Source organism: Podarcis melisellensis, assembly GCF_964234715.1.
Source record: "Podarcis melisellensis genome assembly, chromosome: 8".
Lineage (NCBI taxonomy): Eukaryota > Metazoa > Chordata > Lepidosauria > Squamata > Lacertidae > Podarcis > Podarcis melisellensis.
The window spans coordinates 81619243-81646629 of record NC_138540.1 but is presented as its reverse complement, the minus strand read 5'-3'; the positions used below and the strand labels follow the sequence as shown (position 1 = coordinate 81646629).

Sequence of the window (27387 nt, the reverse complement as noted above, 5' to 3'; positions counted from 1 at the left end):
TAAGAGGCAAAGGTAATGAAGATGTACTGTGTATCTTGAAATTTGTCCAATCCAGACCCTTTCCTCAGGAGTCTCAAGTTTATGCATTAACTTTTCCTTTAGTGCTGTGTTCCAGACCTCTTGAAAAAGGTAAGTTGAAGATTATTTCCAATTTTTGGCAATAGCAAAGGCATGCCACAACAAGAAGAAAAGCCACAGGCTATTTGTGTAATACATTTCTTGGTTGTTCATCACAGATTAAGTGAGAAGCTGAATAGTGGATCAAGGATTAAAGACTGGGAAGCAATTTTACAAATCTCTTGAAAAACTGACATCCCACCTGCCACAATGATTTAATATCTGGGCACAACCACCACACATGGACTAAAGTACTCCACACTCCACAATTTTTTTGAACATAATGGTGGCAGCATGTGCTTTATTCTATGGAGGGTGCAGGGCATGAAAAATTATTTTAATAGCATTCTCTCTTTTTCTGGCAGAAGCAGATCAAAATAGTGCTTACTCCACAGAGCATTGCAGGATAAGTGACAATGGCTGAACTACATGTTCTACTAGCTACCTAGTTGTGCCTTTTAAGTGCAGTTTCCACAAAATTGCAAAAGCAGGGGCTGGCTGATTGGATCAGGAACCAAGAATGGCAAGGCAAGTGGGGTTTGACTCTTCTCCCCTGCCATGATCCTGAATTTCTGTTTGCTGCCTTGAGAGATTCAGCAGAAAGATGGCCTAGAAAACTTTAAATGATGCTATTCGGTCCATTGTGTATAAAGTACAGCCATACCTTGGGTTACAGACGCTTTGGGTTGTCTGTTTTCGGGTTGCGCACCACGCCAAACCCGGAAGTGCCGGGAAAGGTTACCGTATTTTCCACTCAATAAGATGCACCTGACCATAAGACGCACCTAGTTTTTAGAGGGGGAATGCAAGAAAAAGAATATTCTTTAAAGGGAGCACTGAGCAGAGTCTTTATGCATCCCAGGCTCTGCTCAGCACTCCCTTTCACGCTCTGCGCGGCTCTTGCGGGCTTTTCCGGGAGGTGGGGGATGGTCCCTCTCACTGTTCTGGCTTCTGGGATAGCTGTGCAGCCCTTTCAGGGCAACGGGATGAAGGCTCCCCGCTGCCCTGCGGAGGCTTTGCACGGCTAAGCCAGAAGCTAGAACAGTGAGAGGGAGCACTGCGCAGCAATCTCTCTCGCTGTTCTGGCTTCTGGCTTAGCCCCGCGAAGCCTGCATTCGCTCCATAAGACGTACACACATTTCCCCTTACTTTTTAGGAGGAAAAAGGTGTGTCTTATAGTGCGGAAAATACGGTACTTTTGGATTTTGGCGCACGCGCAGAAGCACTGAATTGCAACCCACACGTGTGCAGACGCAGCACTGCAGGTTGCGAACGCTGCGGGTTGCGAACGTGATTCATGCACAGATCACGTTCGCAACCCGAGCGTCCACTGTAGTGCAGAAATTCAGATATCTCATTCCTCAATTTAATGTCCATACTCCTTCCCTGCCTCTCCAACACACACACACACAATCCCCATGAAATTCACAAAGACAACAAGGATAATTAAAGGCTAGGTTTTTTATTGCTCCATTAAGGGGATGTTTACAGGCATAAGGAATCGTTGTGTCAGGGAGAGTGTGGCTCTTCAGCAGCTTCAACCTTTGCTAGGCGCCTGTCTGAGAATTTCCAAAACAAAGGCCAGACTCCCTCCATCCTTATCCTGCTGCTCACCCCCTCTTGGTTGCTAGACCGGGTTCTCACTCGGGCGGCAGCATAAACTTGGCCAGGCAACCCGGGAAGTCTTCAGCGCAGTCTTGCAAGCTTTTGTAGGTCTGCTTGAGATTGCCGTGAAGTCGCTGGATGACGGGGCGGAGCTCCTGGGTCTGCTGTTGGATTTTGGTCTTCATGTCCTTCACAATAGGCTCCAGCTGGGCTCGGATATCCTCCACGTTCTGCGTCAGCTTCTCCCTGCCAGAGGCCAGGGTCTGCTGCAAGGTCTCCATCCGTTGCTCTGCCTGCTCCTGAAGGTTCTCAGTGTAAGGGGCTACGCGCTCCTTCACTTTGGTGATGCCACTCCGCAACTTCTCATCCAGAGCTTCTGCAAAAGGTTGCACCTTCCGATTCAGCTCCTGCAGGTCCTCTGTCACCTTTTGGAGGGCCGGAAGAAGCTGGTCCTTCAGTTCCGCCAGGTGGCTTTGGACTCTGTTGAATTTATCGGCGGCCTGGGTGCTGCAAAGGAGAAATAGTAACGTACAAAAGTCTTTATTAACGATTAGTTTCCATTTCCAAACCGCAGCGTGCAGCTCTATGTCTAGAAGCTAGACCGGCGAAGCTCCATCTGAGTCTCCGCCCCCTGTACACCAGTTTAAGACTCTAGCCTTACTCCACCTCTTCCGTTGCTCTTTCCTCCTCTGGGTCCTTCTGCCCCCTGGGGTTTCCTCCTTTCTGGACTCTTCTGACGCTGACCCCCCCGATTCTTGCCCCTCCTTTCGGCGGGCTTTAGGACCTGGCTCCCTATCCGGGCTATCTGCTGTGCCACTCGCCTGTACATTTGAACTTGGTGCGCGCGCCCAGCCGGCAACCTTCCTCTCGACCGTTTCCCCGCTCTCCGATGGAGGCGTGGTCAATCCTGACTCATCTCCTCTCGCTGGTGGTGGGAACACTGGTCCCAATGCCTGGGACTCCTCCCCCCCACTGCGCTCTGGTGGGGAAGCTGGTCCTGATTTCCAACTGCTGCTCTGGGAGTCCCCGCTGGCCCCTTCCTTCTGGGGTGTCCCCCTTGGCACCCCCCTTGCCCTGGCCATCGGCGCTCCCTTCTGCGAGTCTTCCGATTCGCTGGACAGACTCCAGGAATCCCTCGGGCCACTGTCACCCCCTACACTGCCCTCGGATTCCTCCCCCTCGCTCTCCATTTCCTCCCTCTCCTGTGCCTCTGCTCCTGAGCCCCTGACAATATATATATTATTAACTTTTTAACATACCATTTTCAACAGTATTAAACATACGTTTACATCTTATTCAATTTTTTTGACTTCCATCAGTCCTGTCTGAAAATTTCCCAAACTAATCTCTTAGTATGCATTTCTTATTTTCCCTACAGTGGTACCTCGGGTTAAATACTTAATTCGTTCCGGAGGTCTGTACTTAACCTGAAACTGTTCTTAACCTGAAGCACCACTTTAGCTAATGGGGCCTCCTGCTGCTGCCGCGCCGCCGGAGCACGATTTCTGTTCTCATCCTGAAGCAAAGTTCTTAACCTGAAGCACTATTTCTGGGTTAGCGGAGTCTGTAACCTGAAGTGTATGTAACCTGAAGCGTATATAACCAGAGGTACCACTGTATTACATTTCAAACTCATAACCAATATCTCTATCTTTTTCTACTTTGTAACACTTCGTACATTTCTCCTTACAAAACTAGCGTAATTTGTTGATTACAGTTGCTCTTCAAATAATTCATATGCTTCTTCCAATCTTCTGTAAATCTCTGATCCCGCAGCTTTCGAACCCTTCCTGTCATTTTGTCCAATTCTACATAGTCCATTAATTTCGTCTGCCATTCTTCTTTCGTCAGAAGCAGAGGAGAAATACCGTATTTTTTGCTCTATAAGACTCACTTTTTCCCTCCTAAAAAGTAAGGGGAGATGTGTGTGCGTTTTATGGAGCGAATGAAGGCTGTGCAGCTATCCCAGAAGCCAGAACAGCAAGAGGGATTGCTGCTTTCACTGCGCAGTGATCCCTCTTGCTGTTCTGGCTTCTGAGATTCAGAATATTTTTTTTCTTGTTTTCCTCCTCCAAAAACTAGGTGCGTCTTGTGGTCTGGTGCATCTTATAGAGCAAAAAATACGGTAGTTTAGCCTGAGAGAAACCTACAGGCCAGTTGTCCTTCAAGGAGTATGTCGTATTGAGGCCAGTTATTCAAGCTGGCTTCTCTTTCTCCTTCTCAGGAGGAAATGGCAAAAACAAACACTTCTTCACACAACACACAGGTGAAACCTACCTCAAGCTGCACTGACGCCTACCAACTTAGATAGCTTCAAAAGGGACTAGGCAAATTCATGGAATACGAGGGTAATTTATTTATTTGCTTAACAACATTTACGCCCTGTTTAATTGTAATAAAACCTCAAAGGGGTTTACAAAAATACAACTATTCTCAGTTAAAAGCAACTGAGTACGAGCAATGAAAGCCTTTTAAATATAGTTAAAATCAGCAGTAATCTTAAAAAAAAAAATATAAACACATTTGACATGTCTGGACAGGCTTGCGAAAACAAAAATGTTTTAAGCAGCTGCCAAAAAAGAAATACCGCGAACACGCCTGCCTGCGGTTAATAAGCAGAGATTGCCAGTGTGTAGGTGCTGTTACAATAATTATACAGTGGTACCTCGGGTTACATCATACGCTTCAGGTTACAGACTCCACTAACCCAGAAATAGTAACTCGGGTTAAGACCTTTGTTTCAGGACAAGAACAGAAATCGTGCTCTGGTGCCGCGGCAGCAGCAGGAGGCCCCATTAGCTAAAGTGGTGCTTCAGGTTAAGAACAGTTTCAGGTTAAGAACAGGCCTCCGGAACAAATTAAGTACTTAACCCGAGCTACCACCGTATGTGGAAATAGATGTTATATGTGGAGGCTGTAACAGTTTCAGTTCCAAAAATCAAAGTGATCAAGTCAGTGGCGTAGCGTGGGTTGTCAGCACCCGGGGCAAGGTAAGTAATTTGTGCCCCCTAACCTGTGGATTTGCGCCCCCTAACCCGTGGATTTGCGCCCCCTAACCCTAACCCCCAGATGTTATGCCCGGTGCAGCCGGCCCCCCCTGCACCCCCCACGCTACGCCCCTGGATCAAGTGGGCACTTGTGGGGTAAGGCAATCCCCACACGTAAATTTCCACGCTGTTAAGGGTTTTATATACCAGCAGTAACACTTTTGCTTTTGCTATAAACATGTTCTGAACATTTACCGGCAATTGTAATGTATTATATATATTATAATACACACACACTTTTGTAAACCGCTTAGAGGCTTCATTGACAGTTAAGCAGCATACAAACATAATAGCAGGAGGGGAAATCCAGCAGGGCTCTTGCACTGACCACGTGTGTCTTTGCTTTGCTCTGCCACTGGTGTTCTGGCCTCCTTTGGGAGATAAATGTCATACCCCCAAAGGAACCCTAAGCACATTTTAAACCTGCAGTTCCAAGGAAAGAGATGCACCTATGTCCCAGGATGCCCATTCTAAATTCCAGTTTCTTAGATGATGTTGAAGGACCCTCATCTCTGTAAAGCACCTATGAGTGAGCCAAGTTTGTATCTGCTGCATCATAAGTCTAGTCACAGGGTAGAGATTTCAAATCACCCATGGAGATTTCTCTTATCAAATTCAACGTGGCATCCCGTGATGTCAGCCCTTGTCTGGGTCAGTACAACCTGTGCTTGGGAGGGTGATGTGGTTTGTGTGTTTATATAAAGATATTGTGTCACCTGATCTCCTCGGGTAGCTTGAAACTTTCAAAGGGGCTGAGGATCTGCTTCCAAGTCAGGGCGGTGCTGGCAGGTTCATCGCTTGAAGCTGAACCTGTGGGTGGGAAGGAAGGAAGGAAGGAAGGAAGGAAGGAAGGAAGGAAGGAAGGAAGGAAGGAAGGAAGGAAGGAAGGAAGCCACATATTATAGGGTTGCCATCAAAAAGTGAAAATCCAGACACAAATGTTGTTGATACGGGCAGCATTTTGGACTCGCAGCTGTCCATGGAGGCACAGGTCAAATCTGTGTCCAGGGCAGCTGTTTATCAGCTCCATCTGGTATGCAGGATGAGACCCTATCTGCTTGCGGACTGCCTCGCCAGAGTGGTGCATGCTCTGGTTATCTTCCGCTTGGACTACTGCAATGCGCTCTACCTTTGAAGGTGACCCGGAAACCACAACTAATCCAGAATGCGGCAGCTAGACTGGTGACTGGGAGCGGCCGCCGAGACCATATAACACCGGTCTTAAAAGACCTACATTGGCTCCCAGTACGTTTCCGAGCACAATTCAAAGTATTGGTGCTGACCTTTAAAGCCGTAAACGGCCTCAGTCCTATATACGTGAAGGAGCGTCTCCACCCCCATCATTCTGCCCGGACGCTGAGGTCCAGCTCCGAGGGCCTTCTGGAGGTTCCCTCACTGCAAGAAGCCAAGCTACAGGGAACCAGGCAGAGGGCCTTCTCGGTAGTGGCGCCCGCCCTGTGGAACGCCTTCCCACCAGATGTCAAAGAGAACAACTACTACCATACTTTTAGAAGACATCTGAAGGCAGCCCTGTTCAGGGAAGCTTTTAATGTTTGATGTATTAGAGTATTTTAATATATATATTTTTGAAGCCGGCCAGAGTGGCTGGGGAAACCCAGCCAGATGGGCGGGGTACAAATAAATTATTATTATTATTATTATTATTATTAGCCCGGCTTTTCCCAGCCATTATAACCGATTTCTGAAAATTCCACCTGGACACCATTTTTGGATGGACGGATCCCGGACACATGGCAGCCCTAACTTTATAAGAATGCATCCTCACTATGGAATCGGCCTTGAGGCTCTCCTGCCTTGACACAAGTGTGAATTCTTTTGCCTCAGAAAAACAGAGCATGGCCACATTCACAGCACATTTCTACAGCACCGCTTTAAATCCTCCCAAAGGATTCTGGGAGCTGTAGTTTGTTAAGGGTCCAGGGCGTTGTTAGGAGACCTCTATTCCCCTCGCAGAGCTACAATTCCCAGAGTTTGCTGGAAATAAAGACTGGCCGTTAAAGCTTTCAGGGAGAGGAATACCGGGGGGGGGGCTCCTAAAAGCTCTCAGCGCCCTTAGCAAACTACGGCTCCCAGAATTCTTTTTTTAATAACCTTTTTATTCAAAATTAAAACAGAAACATATCGTCCTTATTTTCCCCCATTTTTCCTCCCTCCCCCCACAGAACCCTCCCACCCCCAACTTCCCTCCGTTCCAGTCTTTGATTTCTCTAAAAATGCTGTTTTCTGCATGTTACACAGTTGTATAGATCCTCAAACTATTTAGCTGATTATTATCAATAAAAAGTTTGTGAATGTTTATTCAAAGCCAGCCAAGGAGTCCAGTTCGCTTTGTTGCGTCTTCAAATACTTTGTAAAGGGTTCCCATTCATCTTTAAAGTCACAGTTATCCTTGTCCCGTAGCTTGTATGTCAGTTTTGCCAGAGCTCCCAGAATTCTTTTGGGGGAAGCCACAACTATTTGACGTGGCCTGTTTGGGCATCTCTGTGGTGCTTTGATTTTGGCAGGTCTCAAAGGATCACGAGGATTAGTGACCTTTGTGCCTGGTTATCACGATCATCTTCAAGGGTACAGTATCTCTCCAAGCGCTCCTGCCTTTTGAGGGAAAGAGTGTGCCAGCCAGAAAAAGGTATTTTCCCTGCCTATGGAACTACAAGTCTCTCCTCACCCCAGAGAGGTTTGCCCAACGCCAAGCCCTTTATTATTTCCATGCCAGGCAAGGGGTCTTTTTATTTTTCCACACCTTTGCATTTTCCATCCTTTTACCTTCGCTCTTAGATCTATTAATGCTGGGCATCTCTCCTGTTCCCCTTTTTACAGGCTTGCTGTTTTTAGTTATTGTTAGTCTATTGTAATTTTTAATATTTCATAGTACTGTTGTTAGGTACCCTGGGTGCCCTAGTTGAACTGAAGGGGCAAATTTCATGAAATTGGGGAGGAAAGAGAGTTAAGCCACCATTTGATGGATGAAGACCACCCAGGGACAACTGCAGGCAGGATTCTACCACTGCAGGAGTCTCCCTTTCCAACTCTATAATTCTGTGATCTGGTGAAGATTCACATCAATAATAATAAAATAATAATTTTTTTTATTATTCATATCCCGCCCTCCCCAGCCAAAGCCGGGCTCAGAGCAGCTAACAACAATAAAAGTAACACAGTTTGCATAAAATTGATTAATTGAAATGCATTCTGAAATCAACTCATTCTAAAATCAATTCAGAATCAAATTAATGGCAACCATTAGGCTGGAGTTCTATCAAGAGCTCCAGAAGACAAATGCCGAGGATAATTTTTACCAGAGACTCGTTTCTGGTCTCCGTGAAACAGAACAGGGTGGGATATACCTTTATTACAGGCAGATGGGACTCACTCATGCCCTGCCTTCTGCCTTTGGAATCGCCCAAACTGACACCAGCATTACACAGGCTTGCAAATCAAACTGCTGCTGTTATTATTGGGTGGAATTCAGTGCAGTGCTAAGGAGATAGTTCTATCAACACAAGAATTTCTGCTTGCCCTGCAGAACAACCTCCCCTCTCCTCTTCCCAGGTGCTCAGTGGCGTACGTGGGTTGTCAGCACCCCGGGCAAGGCAAGTAATTTGCACCCCCTAACCCGTGGATTTGCGCCCCCTAACCCTAAGCCCCAGATGTTGCGCCCGGTGCAGCCGGCCCCCCCTGCACCCCCCACGCTACGCCACTGCAGGTGCTGTTCTGGTGGGTTCACCTGAGCCTCCGGAGATTTGGGGGAGGCATAGGAGTCCATAGGGGGAGAAATACCATTGTACCAGCTTCTGCCAGTGGGGTGGATTAGCTGAATCCAGCCTGCCACTATTCACCTCCTGACTGAAGCGTTGCATCTTTCATTAATACACGACGGGTCAAAATACCACAGATAACATCTCACCCAGTTTCTATGTACCAGGAAGAGCTGCACCTGTGGGATTTCTGCTCCCAATGCAGCTGTTAAAAACCACAGATCCTGCGTAGGGCCAGTGGTAGGTCTTTCTCCCAACTCAATGCACTGAAAGGCTTTTAGGTCCTGGCTGTGTTTGCCAATGCTGTATGAGGGGAAGGCAGGTGAAAGCCTAACTGGAGGGAACCCCACTTACCTATGATAGCGGCCAAGCTGAGAAAAACAGCAAGAAGCTTCATGGTGCAATGGTCCCAGGGAGGCACTGGAAAGGCAGAATAATGGGGAATGTCAGAAGAGAGACTAAAGGCATCCGTTTATGGGGTGGCAGGGCAGGCTGACCACTCTGACCCTGTCACTCATTAACCCGGGGCTCCAAAGCGGTTTGGCAAGTGAAGGGCCCGCTGGCCTCTCTCCCGCTCACTACCCATCACCCTGCCCTCCAAAACTCAGGGTGGGCAATGTCCCAGGAGAGGGTATTCTCTGGGGCAGCCCCTGGGTTGTGGGTCCCCCCTTCCCACAGACGTGTGCCTGGTGTCTTCGTCAGACAGCTTTCTGCGAACGAGGAGGAGGCATGTCTTTAACTTTGGACCCCTTCTCTTTCAGTGGTTGCAAGCTCCCCTGGGACCTCAGGGTGATGGGTGTGAATGTCATCATATAAAAGGGTTTGACTCCAGAACCAAAAGGTGGATGGGGGAATACTAGTAGTATCTTCCAGGGGGGGTTCAGGCCTTAAGTTTAGGAATTCATTGCACAAAGTTAAAAGGTCATCAAGTTCCTACAGGGTTGCCCACTTTCCCACTAGCTTTTGCTCCTGCACCTCAGTAAGCAACTTGATCCACAGACATAGCCAGGCAGTTATGATGCAGTAAGGATGCAGGTGGCGCTGTGGGTTAAACCACAGAGCCTAGGACTTGCCGATCAGAAGGTCGGCGGTTCGAATCCCTGCGACAGGGTGAGCTCACGTTGCTTGGTCCCTGCTCCTGCCAACCTAGCAGTTTGAAAGCACGAAGTGCAAGTAGATAAATAGGTACCACTCCAGCGGGAAGGTAAACAACGTTTCCGTGCGCTGCTCTGGTTCGACAGAAGCGGCTTAGTCATGCTGGCCACATGACTCGGAAGGTGTACGCCCGCTCCCTTGGCCAATAAAGCGAGATGAGCGCCGCAACCCCAGAGTCAGTCATGACTGGACCTAATGGTCAGGGGTCCCTTTACCTTTACCTTAATGATGCAGAACCTTGCCTGCATTTTTTTTTTAAAAAAGCTGATTTCTGCTGATCAGCTGTTGCTAGAGGCATGGGGCAGCTATCCCTAACCTGCTGCCCTCCCGATTCTATGGGAATCCAACACTCATCATCTCCCAGCCAGCATGGTCAATAGTCAGTTGCCCATCCCTGACCGAAACTTTACAGCTTGATCCTATCACCAGCCAACTCTTACCTGCCTGCCTTCTCGCTTACAACCAGGGGGTGGCGCTGCCAGTCAGCTTCCTACTTATTAGTCTCAGTGCTGCCCCTGAAGCAGGTACTAGGGCAGGGGCAAAACTAGAAAACATTGGCTCTGCCAGTCGTTAGCTCTGGCGCCACCTGCTGTTGGCCTCCGGCCCTACATGCCTCAGTGGGCACCAGGCCCTACTGGCAACAGTGATTTAACAGCCTGTGTGCCCCTGGGTCCTCTGTTCATGCGGCTTTAGTACTCCACTGCATTATTTACCTTTAAAGCCCTAAACGGCCTCGGTCCAGTATACCTGAAGGAGCATCTCCACCCCCATCGTTCTGCCCGGACACTGAGGTCCAGCGCCGAGTGCCTTCTGGCGGTTCCCTCGCTGCGAGAAGTCAAGTTACAGGGAACCAGGCAGAGGGCCTTCTCGGTAGTGGCACCCGCCCTGTGGAACGCCCTCCCATCTGATGTCAAAGAGAAAAATAACTACCAAACTTTTAGAAGACATCTGAAGGCAGCCCTGTTTAGGGAAGCTTTTAATGTTTAATAGGTTATTGTATTTTAGTGTTTTGCTGGAAGCCGCCCAGAGTGGCTAGGGAAACCCAGCCAGATGGGCGGGGTATAAATAAATTATTATTATTATTATTATTATTATTATTATTATTATTATTATTATTATTATTATTATTTAGCCTGTGTGGGATTAGGGCAAAACTGCCATCCCCTCTAGAAATCTGCTTGTGTTGGTCTGAAATCCGCCACCTGACTTAAGGCAGGATCATCAACTCACTTCTTCAAACATTTGCACCGCTATTAAGAAACTGTTTACGAAGTTTGGTTACAAGTGACTTAAAACTTCTGAAACAATTCTATGTATATGGATTATCTCTCTTCCCCCCGCCCCATTTGTCACTATAAACTGAAACGGCTACACACACACACACACACACACAATTTACCTCAGATGGCAGAGAAATCAGCAACCAGAGGAAATTTGAATTCTATCTGAGCAAACTCTGCTTGTATCCAGTCCCACACTGGTCTCAAACCCCACCCAAGCGCCTGCTCTCCTTACCTAGCTCTGCAGGCTATTGGCTCCTCCTGAGTAGGCCAGCTTCTCTGCCTGTGTCTATATTTATAGTTGGATCAGCAGGAGATAAGGATTTGGGAATCGCATCTGCAGACCTGGTGGCACGACTGCCACCCCACCAGGCCCCTCCCAGAGCCAGGGCACTGTCCCTGAATTACCTCCAGGGTGCTCAGTGAGCTAGGAAGGGTATAGAATCAAAGCACGGTGGAGTTGCAAGGGACACCGAAGGGTCATCTAGCCCAACCCCCCTGCAGTGAAAGGACGAGGGAATGAAGGTTTGTGGACTTGGGAACCATGAACAGGAGCAAAAGGACAGCACAGGCTCCGAACGGTTCTTAGTTTCACAACCAGGCTGCCTCTTTTGATTCATTCCTCATGGCACAACAGCCAGTGGTAGAACATGGGCTTTGTGTGCAGGTCACAGGTTTGATTCCCGCGCCTCCGGGCAGAGCTGGGAGAGTCCCTTGCCTGAACCCCCGGAGAGTTGCCAGCAGTCGGTGCGGACAAGGCCGAACCAGGTGAATGGTATCGGTAGAAGGCAGCTTGCCACATTCGTGTTGTGACCAGATTGAGCATGCAGAGTTTTACCAGAGCAGAAGTAGGCCTAGTCCGGACTCTCTGGCGGTCCTTGTCTTCCCACCTTCGCACACTGTCTTGCAGGTTTCAAATTTGCAAGATGACACAAGGGAAGACATTAGAATGGAGCATCACTCCATCAATCTCAGTGTGGTCTCACCTGGTTAAAAAGTAAAGGGACCCCTGACCATTAGGTCCAGTCGTGACCGACTCTGGGGTTGCGGTGCTCATCTTGCTTTATTGGCTGAGGAAGCCGGCATACAGCTTCTGGGTCATGTGGCCAGCATGACTAAGCCGCTTCTAGCGAACCAGAGCAGCGCACGGAAATGCCATTTACCTTCCCGCCAGAGTGGTACCTATTTATCTACTTGCACTTTGACGTGCTTTCGAACTGCTAGGTTGGCAGGAGCAGGGACCGAGCAACGGGAGTTCACCCCGTCACGGGGATTCGAACCGCCGACCTTCTGATTGGCAAGCTCTAGGCTCTGTGGTTTAGCCACAGCGCCACCCACATCCCTGGCTACCTCCCTACATAAGCACCAGCCCAGGGCCTGCCGACGTCCTCCTCCTCCATCTCCTTGTTGCCCTTCCTTTGGGAAAAAGGAATTCCAGAAAACAGGATTATTCCTTTAACATTTTATCACTGCCACCTTCTCTGAGGCTTGAAAGTATCATGTGCTCTAGCACTTGGCTTGCATGCCATGGCTCATCAAGGTGTTTTTTTAAATATAAAAATGTGATCAGTTGTCAGCCCAGATTTAGACTGCACGCCCCCCCCCCCTTACCAAACTCTCCACCTGGAGCGGCCTCTGCCAGGAGCACACAAGGTCAGCTGCCTCGCCCACTTTTAACCATCCACGGTTGGCCACCTTTGAGCGGATCAATTCTTGCGTCAGGTGGGAAAGGAGTGCTCAGGCACCTCTGCCGAGCCAGTGGGGGGGATGAGTGAGCAAAGGAGAGGGCCCCCAGCAGCCCATATTTTCAGGGGAGGAGGTGAAAGGCAGGAGGGCTGTCTAGACAGAGAGGTCTTGACTCTCCACAATCAGCTACTTGGCTCCATCCCTCTTCCAACAGCTACTCCTCCTGCAAATCAGTCTTCATGTGCACGGAGCGCAAGAGTCACGCTCACTCTCAGCCACCAGCATCTGGGTCACCAAGAGTGACTTGCTACCTCAATTACTTTGCAAATGGAGCTTGACTTTTTAAAAGCTCGTCCCCCACCAAATCGCTGGGGAATCTGCATGTGAGCCTTAGCAAGGCAGCATGCAGGAACCTCAGCGTTCTAATGAAATCTCCATTTGACAGATTTTACACTTGGGGAGTGTAGGGGTACTTCTATTGGTCATGGAGGTTGCCCCAAATGCCCAGAGTGGCTGGGGCAACTCAGTCAGATGGGCAGGGTAGAAATAATAAAATTATCATTGCTGTTTTATGGAAAGACCCAGCACAGTCCTTTGACCCTCCCAAATTCTGCACAATGCATTTTTTGCTGCTTGGGAAGCAGCCTTGCCAAATTGTTAAATCATATTCAGCTCCTTGCTTCCAAGGTTTCATTGTGTATTATCCATCTTTCAAAACATCAGAGCTGGAAAATTGCTTATGATTTTAAAATTGGGAGCGCTCTCTCTCTCTATATATATACCGTATTTTTCACCCTATAGGACGCACCGTCCCATAAGGCGCACCTACTTTTTTGGGGGGAAAATAAAGGGAAAAAATTATTTCCCCCCCAGGCGCGGGGCTGGGGCAGGGGAGGCCCGCCCGAGCTTCCCCCGACCCCAGCCCCCAAACAGGCAGCTCTCTGCAAGCCGTGGGAGCCCAGTGCTGGCTCCCGCTGCTTGCTGAGAGGTCCGCGAAGCCTGGACGTGCTGAGCTCAGCGCGCGCAGGCTTCAGCATGAAGGCGAATCTCCGCAAGCAGTGGGAGCGCTCCCGCTGCTTGCGGAGAGGTCCGCGAAGCATGGAGAGCGAGAGGGGTCGGTGTGCACTGACCCCTCTCGCTCTCCAGGCTTCACTGAAAGCCTGTATTCACCCCATAGGATGCACACACATTTCTCCTTCATTTTTGGAGGGGAAAAAGTGCGTCCTATAGGGCGAAAAATACGGTAAATGCTGAATTCTCTACTCTGTCCCTGCAGAATATTCTGTCCTGTACAACAGGCAAAGAGCTTTTTAATAATCTGTCCTTTTCCAAGCTGCCCTTTAAGCGCCATAGTTTTACAGATGAAGCACTACTTCCAAGAGTGGAGGAAACTATGAAGCTACTGGACACGCCACTAAGCGCCAATTAAAACTTGTTATATAATGGCGCTGATTGCTTTCAGGTGAAATGGCTGCATTTCACACGCAGGTGAGTCCCAGACCACCTGGGGACGGAGGCTCTGTGCTTTCGATTGCAAAGGTATACTTGCCCTGCAATAAACCACCACCATTTCCATGTTCTGCCTTTCGAGTAATCCAAAGTGCTTCACTCTGCTCATCTCAGCAGCCCTTTCATGAGCTACTTATGAAGGTTAGAATCAAGGCCGTAGTGCAAATAGACCAACACTGGCCTAGGTCTCACATCATTTAAATCAGGGGTGGGGAACCTGTGACCCTGCAGATGTTGGGGAGCCAAAAACTGGCATCAGCTGCAGACAGCATGTCCAACAACCTGGGGGCATGCATGTCCAGCAACAGCTGCGGGTCAGGGACAACGACACTATGTTGGCAATACCTGAATTAAACTTAAAGGGACCCCTGACCATTAGGTCCAGTCGTGGCCGACTCTGGGGTTGCGGTGCTCATCTCGCTTTATTGGCCGAGGGAGCTGGCGTACAGCTTCCGGGTCATGTGGCCAGCATGACTAAGCCGCTTCTGGCGAACCAGAGCAGTGCACGGAAATGCTGTTTACCTTCCCACCGGAGCGGTACCTATTTATCTACTTGCACTTTGACATGCTTTCAAACTGCTAGGTTGGCAGGAGCAGGGACCGAGCAACAGGAGCTCACCCCGTTGCGGGGATTCTAACCGCCGACCTTCTGATTGACAAGTCCTAGGCTGTGGTTTAACCCACAGCGCCACCCGCATCCCTTCATTAAACTTAGAATAAACTAAATGAATACACTTTGCTGCTCAGCACACCGGCAAGGAAACAAAGCAGAGACTGGCTTCAGTGATACTTGCAAAGCAGCACACATATTCTGTTTTCTCAAAACAAACAAGTTTCTTCTTGGCTCCATTGGTTTGGAAGAAACAATCCGCCAATGGTAGTTCGCATGTATCATGGAGTCAGCCTTTGATTTCTCTCTTCTCTGGTGTGGTGCAGGAAGGAGCAGCAAACTAAACCAAGTTATTTTATATGGTTAAAGAGCGACATGCAAACAAGGCCACAGAAAGGAGCTTGCGGAGTTCCCATCGCCTCTTTAGTTTTCGTTCTCATGACAAGCCTGCAAGGTAGGTTGGGACAGGCTCAGCTTAAGGGCAAGCAGCGGGTTTTGTTGGCTGAGTGGGTATGTGTGCCCAGGTCGCCCGGGACAAAGTTCATTTATCTGTCCACTGCATTAACTCTCACAACTGACTTCCTGGCAGAGATGCACACTGACTGGGGACTTGCTAGAGCCCAGCTCAGGCCGTGGTCACTGGACTCCACCAGTGCCAATTCACAGGACTTGTCATACTCCTGGGACCACACCAAGTGTGCACTGAAAGACCTCAGTCGTGGATCTCCAATGGCTCCCTCCTCTATAATAATAATAATTTATTATTTATACCCTGCCCATCCGGCTGGGTTTCCCCAGCCACTCTGGGCGGCTTCCAACACAACACTAAAATACAATAACCTGCTAAACATTAAAAGCTTCCCTAAACAGGGCTGCCTTCAGATGTCTTCTAAAAATCTGGTAATTGTTTTTCTCTTTTACATCTGGTGGGAGGGTGTTCCATAGGGCGGGTGCCACCACCAAGAAGGCCCTCTGCCTGGTTCCCTGTAACTTGGCTTCTCACAGTGAGGGAACCGCCAGAAGGCCCTTGGCGCTGGACCTCAGTGTCTGGGCTGAACGATGGGGTTGGAGACGCTCCTTGAGGTATACAGGACTGAGGCCATTTAGGGCTTTAAAGGTCAGCATCAACACTTTGAATTGTGCTCGGTAACGTACTGGGAGCCAATGTAGGTCTTTCAAGACCAGTGTTATGTGGTCTATGAGATCGGAGGAAAAGGAAGGCAAGCAGGAAGAATGTCTGTTGTTGGTTTTTTTGTTTTAATAGGAACCAGATATTCCCAACTTTGCAGTGGAGGGAGGCAGCTTTTGCCTTGCAGATACTTCTTCTTCTGTAAAAGATCCTCTCATTCCCATTAACTTATAAACATGATTTACACTCAGTCTCTGGCGGCAGGAGGGGAGGAGGGCATGCAGAGATTTCCCCCGCCCCCTCCGCAGGAGGGCAGCAGCGGGAGGCACGTGGGGCAGGCGTCTTTCTCTCTCTCTTGCTATGGTCCCGTGGAGCTTCTCCGCGCAGAGGAGGCGAGGTTTGGGATGGCGAGGGGCGAGCGGCGCCGTGACATCCAGCAGACGCAGAAGCCGTCAGAGGGCATTCTTCTTGCAAAACCCTTGAGGGCCGGTGGAGAGGTGGAGGTGTAGGGAGGGAGGGGAGACTGAATGAAAAGCAGAAGGCAGCAGAACAAAAATGAAATCCTGGACTTTTAGGAGACTCGATTTTCGGGGTGGAATAATGTTAATAATAATAAAAAAGGGGGGCAGCTTATGAGTTCCCAAACATTCCCCAGACACACTGCAGAAAGGTTCGAGGGAGCCCTGGCGGTGGGTTTTTAAAAGCCCTGAAGGCTAAAGACTAGGATACACTGACATTTTTTTTCTATATAAAAAAATCTTCAAGTCCTGCCTCTGCCCTTCCAGGCTTGGGGGGGGGGGGGTCAGGAAGAATTCTCGGAATAGAAAGGAAAAGCAGGGAAGGCAAAGGGGGAGAGAACCATCGCAAAGCACCCCGTCCTGGGTGCAGGAACCGTGCGCCCCCCCCCCATGCCAAGCCCAAACCGTTGTGCCCCCCTCTTGCCGCGCCGGCAGCCGCAGATCCCCTTAGAAAGAAGAAGAGGTCTTCCCCCCCCCCCCGTCCCCGAAGCAGCACCCCCCTCTAGTGGCAGCAGGCAGGCACAGCAGCGATTGAAGCTGCTTATGTCACGGGCGCCTTTGGCTCTTGCAAAAAAACCGTACCTTGGGGGCAGACGCCCAGAGGGGGAACAGGGAAGTAGCCCCCCCCAAGCCCCACGCAGACCCCTGCCCCCAAGTTCCCTGAGAACCAGCTAGCTGCACCCTGACGCGTCCTGCTCCATCCCCTCGTGCCCATGCTCCCCGGGCCCTCCACGCCCACCCCACGGAGGCGACCCCTAGCCGAAGGAGGATGCAGGTGGCGGGGCAAAGTGGGTGCGAGCTGCACTGAATCGGTGGGGGTTGGAGGAGGAGGAGGAGGAAGGGCTGGCGGGCTTAGCCAATGGTCAGGCCAAAACCACACTGGAATTTGTTCTTGCGGTGGTTGAGGAAGGCGCCCATCGCCAGCGTAAGGGGCAGGGGGAGGAGCTTCTTTTCCAGGGCTGCTCCTACGATCCAGTTGCTGTCGACGGAGCCTAAAGGGAGAAGGGGGAAAGCCGTGGTCAGAAGCGGTGGAGGCTGGCCGGCGGAACGAGGTGGGCCTAAACTGTATTTTGTCTGCGTGGAATCGTGTGTCCCTCTCTCTCTGACATCGTGTTCATACATTAATTGGCATTCAGAGGCTGCCTGGGGTCCTTTCTACCCAGAACCGTGCCATAATAAATATTATTATTATTATTATTATTATTATTATTATTTATACCCCGCCCATCTGGCTAGGTTTCCCCAGCCACACTGGGCAGATCCCAACAGAATATGATAAAACCTCAAATATTAAAAACCTCCCTAAACAGGGCTGCCTTCAGAAGTCTTCTAAAAGTCGTATAATTGTATATCTCCTTGACATCCAATGGGAGGGCGTTCCACACGGCGGGTGCCAGCTAGCCAGGAATCAGCATATTCAAAACTGAAGCAAAAAGGGAAACTCTCAAGAGGCAGGTCTCCCCACCACACCTCATTATCCATGGGTAGAAACATGCGGGATGGAGACGGATGCCGTACCTCTGAAAAGTAGGTTGGCTTTGGGGAGGTCCAGCTGGTAGCCAAACGTCACGCTTGTGTCCTGCATGCGGGTGCTGGCTTCAAACTCCACCCCCACTTGCAACTGGAAGGACACAGAAAGGGAAGAGGATGAGGAGGTGGTCCAAGGAAGGAATACTACGCACCGAGAGGTATTTCCTTGCTTTACTCTTGACCCCACAAACCATCTCCAAGCAGCCACTAACCTGATCGCTGGCTTTGTGGTAATACGTGGCGTGTGCTCCGGCCTGCCCTAGCGTCAGAGTCCCAATCCAGTTAGGTGCTGAGGGGGGGTAAGAGAGAAAGAATCGCTGAGAACCCAGGAACCCACCCTCTCCTTCGGAAAATATTAGGCCTGTTCCTCCATGGATCTGTCACTGGTCCTTAGCAGCTGAAAAAGCAAGAGTGGCAGGCCTGTGACCTCGTAGGTCATGGGTCGGCAAACTAAGGCCTGAGGGCTGGATCATGCTCAATTGCCTTCTGGATCTGGCCTGCAGACGGTCTGGGAATTGCCGTGTGGATCACAAGCATGTGCGTTCTTTTCCTCACACCACGATGGTGGCGGCGCCTCCTCCCTCCCTCCTCCTGGCTTTTCCCTGCCCTGCCTAGAGAAGGAAGGGGGCTGGGCTTTGTTGGTGCCAGCCGCAGCAGTGCGTGAGCAGCCGCCATTTTAAGCAGCCCCTCTCTGGAGCCCTTTCGCATGCCGCTCATCTTCTCACCACCACAAGCCCCTGCCACTTGCAAGAAACAAGTAAGCAGCCACCAGGGCTTGTGGTGCTCTTGCATCATTCCCCCTCCCCATATAGTCCGGCCCCCCACAAGGTCTGAGGGACAGTGGACTGGCCCCCTGCTGAAAAAGTTTGCTGACCCCATCGTTGGTGCTGCTGGGACTCCAACACCAATTGGCCCCCAGCAGCACGGCCAATGGTCAAGAACAGGCATCTGGGTTGTGGTCTAGCAACAACCAGAGGGCCAGAGGTTCCCCACCTCCAAGCTACAAGGGAGCCACCATAGAATTGTAGAGTTGGAAGGGACCCCATGGATCTTCTAGTCCACTGTTTCCCAAACTTGGGTCTCCGGCTGTTTTCAGACTACAACTCCCATCATCCCTAGCTAGCAAGACCAGTCGTCAGGGATGATGGGAATTGTAGTCCAAAAACAGCTAGTGACCCAAGTCTGGGAAACACTGATCTAGTCCAACCCCCCTGCAGGAATACGCAGCTGTCCCATGCAGGGATTGAACCTGCAAACTTTGGCATTATCAGCACCACACTCTAACCAGAAAATAATGAGAAGCCCCCTTGCCTTTGCTCCCTGCTTATGGGCTTCCTGGCAGCGTTTGGTTTGCCACTGTTGGAAACAGGATACTAGACCTGGTGGGCAAGCAGAGGTCATCTGTCCTGGCCCCGCCCTGACCCACGGCAAGATTAAAGGCTTTGAGCATTAGGGGCCCAACAAGGCAGAAAGGTGGCATTTCAAATACATGATGCAGCATATATATTTTTTTAAGCAACTGCATCAAGGCCACAGAGAGCACCATTTTCCTGCATTTGACCTCTTGGCATCAATCATGTAATAAGTCCAAGGAAAAGCATGGTGGACATAGTTTGATTTTTATTTTCTAGTGCCCAGAATGTCAAAGGCTGAGGTCCTATGAGCTTTCCAGGTATAGGGCGGTATAAATGAGTAAAATAATCTTTTTAAAAGCTCTACAAAAATCAAATGTGGCTTATCTCTTTAAGTAAACCTCCAAAGGCTTAGGTCTTCAAGCTAGCACTGGTCTCACACACACCCCACCACATACTGAGAATCAGGCATGCTATCTTTTTTCTTTAAAGGAGTTGAAAATTGCAGCCTAATCCTTCCTGCCTCTGTTTTTGAAAGACAGCCCTAATCCTCTATGTGTACATTGGTGCCAAAGAGGGCTAAGCAGTGAGATACGCAGAGCACAGTTCAAATCTGCCCTAAATTCTGTATACCATTCCGCATCTGTGCTGCTTTTATGTATGAAACTGTTTTCACTGTGAAACTGCTTCAAGATACTTTGCGGGAACTGTTTCACGGGTGAATCTGGCAGGCTGTGTTGGTACCTGTATACTTCCCAGCAAGCGACATAACGGTTCCCTCCTCTCCCGGGCGGCGATGGTAGACCAGTTCCCCACCCAGCGCCAGGCAAGGTGTGATGCTCTGTAGGTAATGCGCTACCAGGATCCCTGTGGGGCGGAGAGGAGAGGGGATTGGTCAGGACCTGACAGGTAGAAATACAGCCATGTGGATCACATCCTCAGGACAGAGGGACCCATGCCAAAGGCCAGTCTAATGAGGAGAGGAGAATGGGAGCTTTCTCACCTGAACCCACTAAGATATCGGGGTTCCCTAGCGTGACGGCTGCAGTGAAGTCTGCGCCCCGGTATTCCCCATCCACCTGCCAGTTCACGAATTTTGATTGCTGCGTCTGGGTTGCCGGGGGTGGGGGGAAGAGAAATATTTGTTTTATTTGGCACAAGGAATCTGACACGCAAGGGCCACACTGAACCCAATGTGATGGGAGACACACGGGGCAAGAACTCAGTTGCCGGTAGCCACTGTCAAGGCATTAAGAGATCTCAAGTACACGGCCTGGCCTTGCATGCAGATACACCTTCTCCGAGGAGACACCGAGAGGCTGAATCGCTATCAAGTCATACAACAGGGAATCCCAGAACCAATCCCTTTCCCCACCCTTGCAAATCCCCAAATCAAAGAGGGACCGTGGAGAGAGCAGACTAAGAGGGGGAGACGCTGCAATTAAAATATAAAAATAAAGAAAGAAAGTCTCCTCAACCAATCCTAAGCAATGGATAGGGATTATTAGTCCATTAGTCAGTTGGTAGTCATAAATTAAATGGGAATCTAGTTTTGCAGTGCAGGGTACCTCCCTGGTCACCTGAAGGCAATTCTGCTCGCCGTAGGTGATCAGGAAAAGAGGGATATTTACAAGCCTCAATCACAGGCCAGCAACATACCCCGTGACCCAAAGGGCCCAGGGCATACTGCAAGGCCTGGATCTGCAAGATGATGGCAGCAGCAGGAGGACCTGTGGGAAGCGAGAAGAGGAGGAGCCCAGCCAACAACTCAGTACCTGGAAGGCCACCTTGGAGCGAACTTTGTTTGTGAGCTGGTGAATGATCTGTGCATTGAGGCTGCCGCTGTTGTCCATGTCCCCCACCAGAACGGGGAAGGCCTGAGGCAGAGAGAGGAACAAAGGCACATTCAAAGGGTAACCAATAAGTGACTTGTTTAGGTAGAGCATTTATGCTCCGTCTTTCCACAATACAGTCGTACCTTGGAAGTCGAATGGAAATCCATTTGACTTCCAAAATGTTCAAAAGCCAAAGCACGGCTTCTGATTGGCTGCAGGAAACTCCGTTGGACGTTTGGCTTCCAAAAATAGTCCGCAAACCAGAAAACTTACTTCTGGGTTTGTGGCGTTCGGGAGCCAAAACATTCGGAAACTAAGCTGTTTGAATTCTGTTCCAAGGTCCAGTCTACAGGGAGGCTACCATAATTACATGAAATACAACTCGGAGAACCAAGTTAAGTAGTAAGAATAAGAATAACAGACACAAATTGCAGGGGGTTGGTCTAGATGACCCATAAGGTCCCTCCAACAATTCTACGATTCTGTAATCCAGAACCCTCAGATTACCAGTCAATGAGTACCCAAATACAACTATTTTAACTTGAGTTATACGTTTTATTTGATTTCATTTGTTTCAACTTTATTTTACTAAAATATTTATAACCCATTCTCTAACCAAAGATTTCAAGGCAGGGCACAGAGCAAACTACAAATCAGGCATGGATTTAAAAAACAAAGTAATAAATAATCTTAATGTGATCAGTGGCCATGACAAAAGTTAGCACAAGCAGCCACTAGAAGCTTGAGTAACAAAAATTATGGCATCTCAGATTCGTGTTTCTATGTCGTGTAATAGTTGTTCGTGCTTTTGCTCGCCATCCCAGAACCTTTCGCTGCGGGTGATTAAATGGCATCTTTGATAAATAAAATGGGAGAAAGTGATCCTGACTGACAGAGGTGAGAGAATGACCCAATTATTCAGATGCCCAAGATCCGCAGAAACTGCACCTATTGTTTCTCCCCACCACAATGCTTGCAAACTTACCTCTGTGGGGCTCAGCTGCTTTGTCCCTACATACGTCACCCCAAAGTGGTAATTGGAGTCGCCAACCGTACTGAGAGCCACCGTGTGATTGACCTGAAGAAGGCAACAAATGCGCAAAACAGCAACGTGAAACTAAGATGTAGGAACACGGCAAGCCAATGTATACCAAAGTAAGTCCATCTAGGCCAACATTGACTACACTGACTGGTAGCAGCTCTCAAGTATTTCAGACAGGGGTCTCTCCCTAGTCCTATCCGTGGGTGCCAAGAAATGAACCTGTGTCCTTCTGCATCCAAAGCAGATGCTCTAGCACTGAGCCACAGCCCTCGGCAACCGCTTGCCAGATCGCCTGGGGTGAGCGGCGACTGCTTCCAGGTGATCACACTTTGAAGCCTTTGTCAGAGAGTTTTCTCTCTCTCTCTCATATTTTAGGCTGATGCACCACAAATACCAAGAACAGATAGGACTGGATAGGCAGTTAAATCAACATTTGCACAGGTTAATGCAAAATATTGCTTGCAAAAATTAAAGGTAAAGGTAAAGGTACCCCTGCCCGTATGGGCCAGTCTTGACAGACTCTGGGGTTGTGCGCCCATCTCACTTAAGAGGCCAGGGGCCAGCGCTGTCCGGAGACACTTCCGGGTCACGTGGCCAGCGTGACATCGCTGCTCTGGCGAGCCAGAGCTGCACACGGAAACGCCGTTTACCTTCCCGCTGGTAAGCGGTCCCTATTTATCTACTTGCACCCGGAGGTGCTTTCGAACTGCTAGGTTGGCAGGCGCTGGGACCGAGCAGCGGGAGCGCACCCCGCAGCAGGGATTCGAACTGCCGACCTTTCGATCGGCAAGTCCTAGGCGCTGAGGCTTTAACCCACAGCGCCACCTGTGTCCCCCTTGCAAAAATTACTAAGGGCTAAAAACAGGCCTGTGTGCTGCAAACCATGGTTTACTGTTACAATAGGTTTTTATCCAACTCGTTCGCTGAGTAAGCCCACTGAAATCAAGACTTAGTTAGATGCAACCCAAAATCTCTAGAGTGAGATTGCCTGCAAATTCAAAGAAGTCGCCCTTACCTGGAAGTGGTTGCTGAGACCTTTGTTCACAGTCAATTTCACGCCCTCCATCTGAATGGGGAATAATTCTGAAACAGTGAGAAAAGAGGGTGTCAGATGATCACGTGGACACGTTTTGTCCTTTCAAGCTTCCCTTGCTCAAAACAAGAGCTATTAGGGCCTCTCCCTGAGATGCCCAGTGTCTGGTTACAGGAAATGTGTTCAAATTCCCACTTGGCCGCACTCTCGGCCTAGCCTACCTCTCATTGCAAGGCTAATGAGAGAGAACCCAGCACCTGCAATCCCGAGCTGCTTGAAGGCAGGGCATGCTATAGGCAATCGGGAGAGAGTGTGGAAGTGTTTTCCACACTGGGTGTCGGCATGAACAAGCAGGTAAAAACAAAAACGGGTAAGCAGGCAGAGACATGAGATCCAACCTTCAGGCCTCTGGCAAGAAACCTAAGAGAGCAAACAGCTTTTGGAAAACAGGAGGTCTGATCTGCACCAGCTGAAGTCTGGTCTAGTGTACAGAATGAATTGGTAGAATGTGCTGCAACCACTTCAGGCTGTGTCCCTCTGCGGAAACTGTTATTTTTGAATGCTTTCCTTGCATTAAGGGTGGGGGGGGGGAACCTCCTGCAAATTGAATAACGAAATTGGGGTAGCCAGTGTGATGACCTCCAGGTGTTATTGGACTGCAACTCCCATCATCCCTGACAACTGGCTATACTGGCTGGGCTCGATGGGAGTTGGAGGATACTACATTGGCTGTCCCTGAACTAAATTATCATGGCAGGGAGAAAGGTTCCAAGCTAGCCCCACTCCCGGATGTGCTTGTTTCTCGCTTGCAAGTTTTCCATGCAGGGGTACACACACACACACCAAAAGTAATTCCCACCCACCCTCTAGCGCAGTCCGTGTTGATCTAACCACCTCATTCCACAGGATGGGTGAGACCAGGCCTTAGACTGTTTAAATGAAGAGTTGGCACTCGGCATGGAAGTGAAGCAAGGGGGACCATCAACGCTACATAAATGAATGAAACTAGTACATTGTGCCTAGTGTTAGCCTTTTTCACAAGAAGTCAAAAGGAAACCGTCTCCCTAACTCTGGACTAGAATTTTTTTCCTTTTTCTTTTTTAAGTGCCTACGCAGATGGGAAACAAATTCGGGAAAGTGACAGCCCCTCTGAAACCTTCTGCCTAAGGAATGGAATTTTATGGCCAAGCTATCCTTGGCCGTATCACAAGCAATCCGTATCACAAGCAATATGCATCCTGTGCTAGGGAAGGGGAACGAAAGGCGCAGGGCCAAAATGCAGCCTCTCTCTGGCCCCTGGAACAGTGATGCCCTCTCAAAATGTGTCTGCAAGGTTTTTGGAATAATTATATGATAGCTATTTATATAAGTACTCTGCACAGCAGGAGGACATGACAGATTACAGGTGGTGGCCATTTAGGCGTGTCCAATTGACGTGCAACTGATGACGCGCCGGTCTTTTTGACCTGGAAGAGGGCAGGGCATGCTTATGCACGCTCCGTTGATGTGCACAGGGGCCGGGAACAGAACCCTTGCATGAAATGGTCACTGCCTGTACAGAGCCATGCTCCAGTGTCTGGTGTGACACCATAGCATACAGCAGCCTTGCTGCAGCCAAGCCTAGGCCTGGTCAGTGGCTGGATGGGAGATCAGATGGGAAAGGCACAGAAAGCCTCTACAATGCTCCATCATGAAAGAAAAGCAAGCAGGAGGTCTAATAAAAAGAATTAAGCATAAAACCAAGGATTGTTAAAAAATGAAAGACCTTCACACTTACGTGTCACTTTAAGCTGCTCAAGCATTGAAGGTTTCTCTCCCCATGCCCCAGACCCTACGTGGTAGATTAGGATGGCACTGTAACTAGCCCAAGATCACCCAGCAAGTCTCACAGCTGAGTGGGGATTTGAACCCTGGTCTCCCAGGTCTCAGTCCCACACACTAAACACTCCAATGCACAGATGTACAACTGAAAGCCAGCAAAGAATTTTCAGTTCTTCTTAGAAGAAGTTTACAAATAATGCCAGCGCTGTTATCCCCATATTGCACATCCAAATGAGGCAGGCATGGCTAAGGTCACGTGGTAAGTTCATGGCCAGGGGTCAGCAAACTTCTTCAGCAGGGGGCCGGTCTACTGTCCCTCAGACCTTGTGGGGCTGGACTATATTTTTTTTGGGGGGGGGGGAATGAACAAATTCCTATGCCCCACAAATAACGCAGAGATGCATTTTAAATAAAAGGACACATTCTACTCATGTAAAAACATGCTGATTCCCGGACCGCCCACAGGCCGGATTTAGAAGGCGATCGGGCCGGTTCCAGCACCCAGGCCTTAGTTTGCCTACCCATGTTAATGGCCAAGGGGAGATTTGAACTGGTGTCTGCCTTGGCAGCTCCCTCTTAGCCACTGAGAAGAGATAACAGATCAGGGTCTCTGCCCACCTTCTGGCTAACCAAGTCTTTAGCACACATCGCTGCTAGGTTATTGTGAAAACGTAGCAATGCAGCTTTTGCTTTCAAAATAGAAACTGGAATTCTCACTAATTTGATGGGAGCACTCTCAGAGCATGTCTTACTTCCATGCTCCAATCCAGAGGCGCATAACAGATCTGGGTCTGCTCAGTGCCTGGATGAAACACCATGACTACCTAGGAAACCCCAAAGATGCATCTTTCAATTTACATGATGGAACATGCAATATGCATGAAATAAATAAAATCCAAGAGAGGATCACAGAGTCTGTGCACAGATCAGACACACCAGAGACATGCTCTAAACAGGCAACTTGCATGGCAAAATATGCATTCAATAAGCTGGAAATCCAACAACATGGAGAAACATGAGCTTCCTTTTGTTTTAGGAGTACAAGAGTCCCATGAGGTAGATGCTGCCTTCCTTTGCCATGTGCTGGTGGAGCATTTTACCTTTGCATTTGCGGTGACACTCCTCGAAGGTGCCTGGGTTGGGAAGCTGGTCACACTTGTCTTCTGTGGCACGATCTGCTGCTGGGGGAACCAGCCCGCTGACAGGGGGCATGGAGAATCCTGGTGGAACCGATACGAGGCCAGATCCCGGCCCTGGCACGGCAGCAGGGGGCGCTGGGGAGCTGGCAGCCAGGACATTACCCATGGCGAGGAGCTAGGGAGAAGGAAAGAACTGCTCAAGCGGAAGGTTTCGCTCAGAGCCTTCAGAAATGGCCATTCTTCGATGGGACAGCCCATGCTTTGCAATGAGCAAAGGTTGGAATATGGCCACCAATTCCTAGTATCAGGTTCAAAGAAGCAGACCAATGGCCTGGATCAATCTGCTTCCACTGGTTGCTGACCAGTGGCAGGAATCATCAACAGAACAGTATCCTGGCTTAATATAGGACAGGGCTGTAGCTCAGTGGTAAGCTACATGCTCCGCATCAAAGAGTACCCAGCATATCCAGGAAGCAGCGGGGAAAACTCCTGCCTGAAACCCTGGCAGATGTGATGTGTTTAGACACACCAACATCACACTCAGAACAAGTCTAGAAACAAGCTTCTCCATGCTTCCCCCCTCCAGGCTATGGGGCTGTAGTTCAACATCTAGGTACCCACAGTTGGGGGAAGGGTGGTCTAGGAGTGAGTGGAGATAGATCAGCAGAACAGTATAAAGCTCTTATAATAGTGGCCTAAAAGCCTGAGAGTATTTAGCGCAATACTGTGTAGACTGACTCAGAAAAGCTCTCCAGGGTTTCAGGCAGGGGGCATTGACAGCCCTACCAGGAGATGAAGAACGGAAACTGGGACGTATGCCCTAGCACTGAGCCCCCTTCTCCTAAAAAGGGAGCACTTCGTAAGCAGCAGGGTATACATGCCAAGAAGTACATGGCCTGAAATGCTTATACAGTACAGTAAGAGCAAAAGAAGGGGAAGCTTGCGATATTCAGGACTGCCGTCCTGTGCAAGTGTCTGAGCTAACATTCCCAGGACTTGCAGTTAGCCTGCAGTCGTAGCAACCTGCCTTATACCACGTCTGACCACGGGGATCCACCCAGTTCAGTCCAGTTCATACTGGCTGACAGTGGCTCTCCAGGGTTTCAGAAGTGTGTGTGTGTTTTCCCCAGCCATACCTGCAGTTGCCAGGAGAATGAACCTGTCCCCTTGCACATCCAAAGCAGATACTCTAACCACTGGGTA

At 49.5% G+C, this 27387-nt stretch overlaps 2 protein-coding genes across 5 annotated transcripts in view; both read right to left on the bottom strand.

Annotated features, from left to right (window-relative positions):
• Positions 1–1563: 1563 nt before the first annotated feature.
• LOC309376177 (uncharacterized protein) lies at positions 1564–11302 on the bottom strand. Of its 3 annotated transcripts, none has more exons than XM_081922415.1 (4): positions 11216–11302; positions 8900–8965; positions 5486–5579; positions 1564–2229 (listed from the first exon to the last, which is right to left on the bottom strand). In XM_081922415.1, exons 2-4 carry the CDS (start codon positions 8940–8942, stop codon positions 1758–1760), a joined length of 609 nt encoding a protein of 202 aa, XP_081778541.1. In that variant the 5' UTR covers positions 8943–8965; positions 11216–11302; the 3' UTR covers positions 1564–1757. The 3 variants fall into 3 exon arrangements, with proteins under 3 accessions (XP_081778541.1, XP_081778542.1, XP_081778540.1); XM_081922416.1 differs by having other exon boundaries at positions 11100–11236; XM_081922414.1 differs by lacking the exon at positions 11216–11302 and having other exon boundaries at positions 8900–9042.
• A 4723-nt stretch (positions 11303–16025) lies between these two features.
• TOMM40 (translocase of outer mitochondrial membrane 40) overlaps positions 16026–27387 on the bottom strand; it is a 12737-nt gene continuing 1375 nt past the window's right edge. The window contains exons 1-10 of one of the 2 annotated variants that reach the window (XM_081922276.1): positions 27321–27374; positions 26146–26359; positions 23207–23274; positions 22135–22227; positions 21090–21191; positions 20318–20423; positions 20059–20181; positions 18175–18251; positions 17951–18053; positions 16026–17424 (exon numbers count right to left, since the gene is read on the bottom strand). In XM_081922276.1, coding sequence (XP_081778402.1) covers positions 17285–17424; positions 17951–18053; positions 18175–18251; positions 20059–20181; positions 20318–20423; positions 21090–21191; positions 22135–22227; positions 23207–23274; positions 26146–26359; positions 27321–27359 — 1065 coding nt within the window. In that variant the 5' untranslated portion in view covers positions 27360–27374 and the 3' untranslated portion in view covers positions 16026–17284. Of the gene's footprint in view, positions 17425–17950; positions 18054–18174; positions 18252–20058; positions 20182–20317; positions 20424–21089; positions 21192–22134; positions 22228–23206; positions 23275–26145; positions 26360–27320; positions 27375–27387 lie in introns of those variants that run through there. The other variant, XM_081922277.1, reaches the window with a different exon arrangement.

What these genes read in the sequence shown, in the direction of transcription:
- LOC309376177 (XM_081922415.1), bottom strand. Translation starts at nt 8,942, where the DNA reads ATGAAGCTTCTTGCTGTTTTTCTCAGCTTGGCCGCTATCATAG. An exon ending in CAGCTTGGCCGCTATCATAG is followed by an intron (nt 5,580 to 8,899) that starts GTAAGTGGGGTT and finishes TCCCACCCACAG; the next exon opens with GTTCAGCTTCAAGCGATGAA. An exon ending in AAGCTACCCGAGGAGATCAG is followed by an intron (nt 2,230 to 5,485) that starts GTGACACAATAT and finishes TCTCCTTTGCAG; the next exon opens with CACCCAGGCCGCCGATAAAT.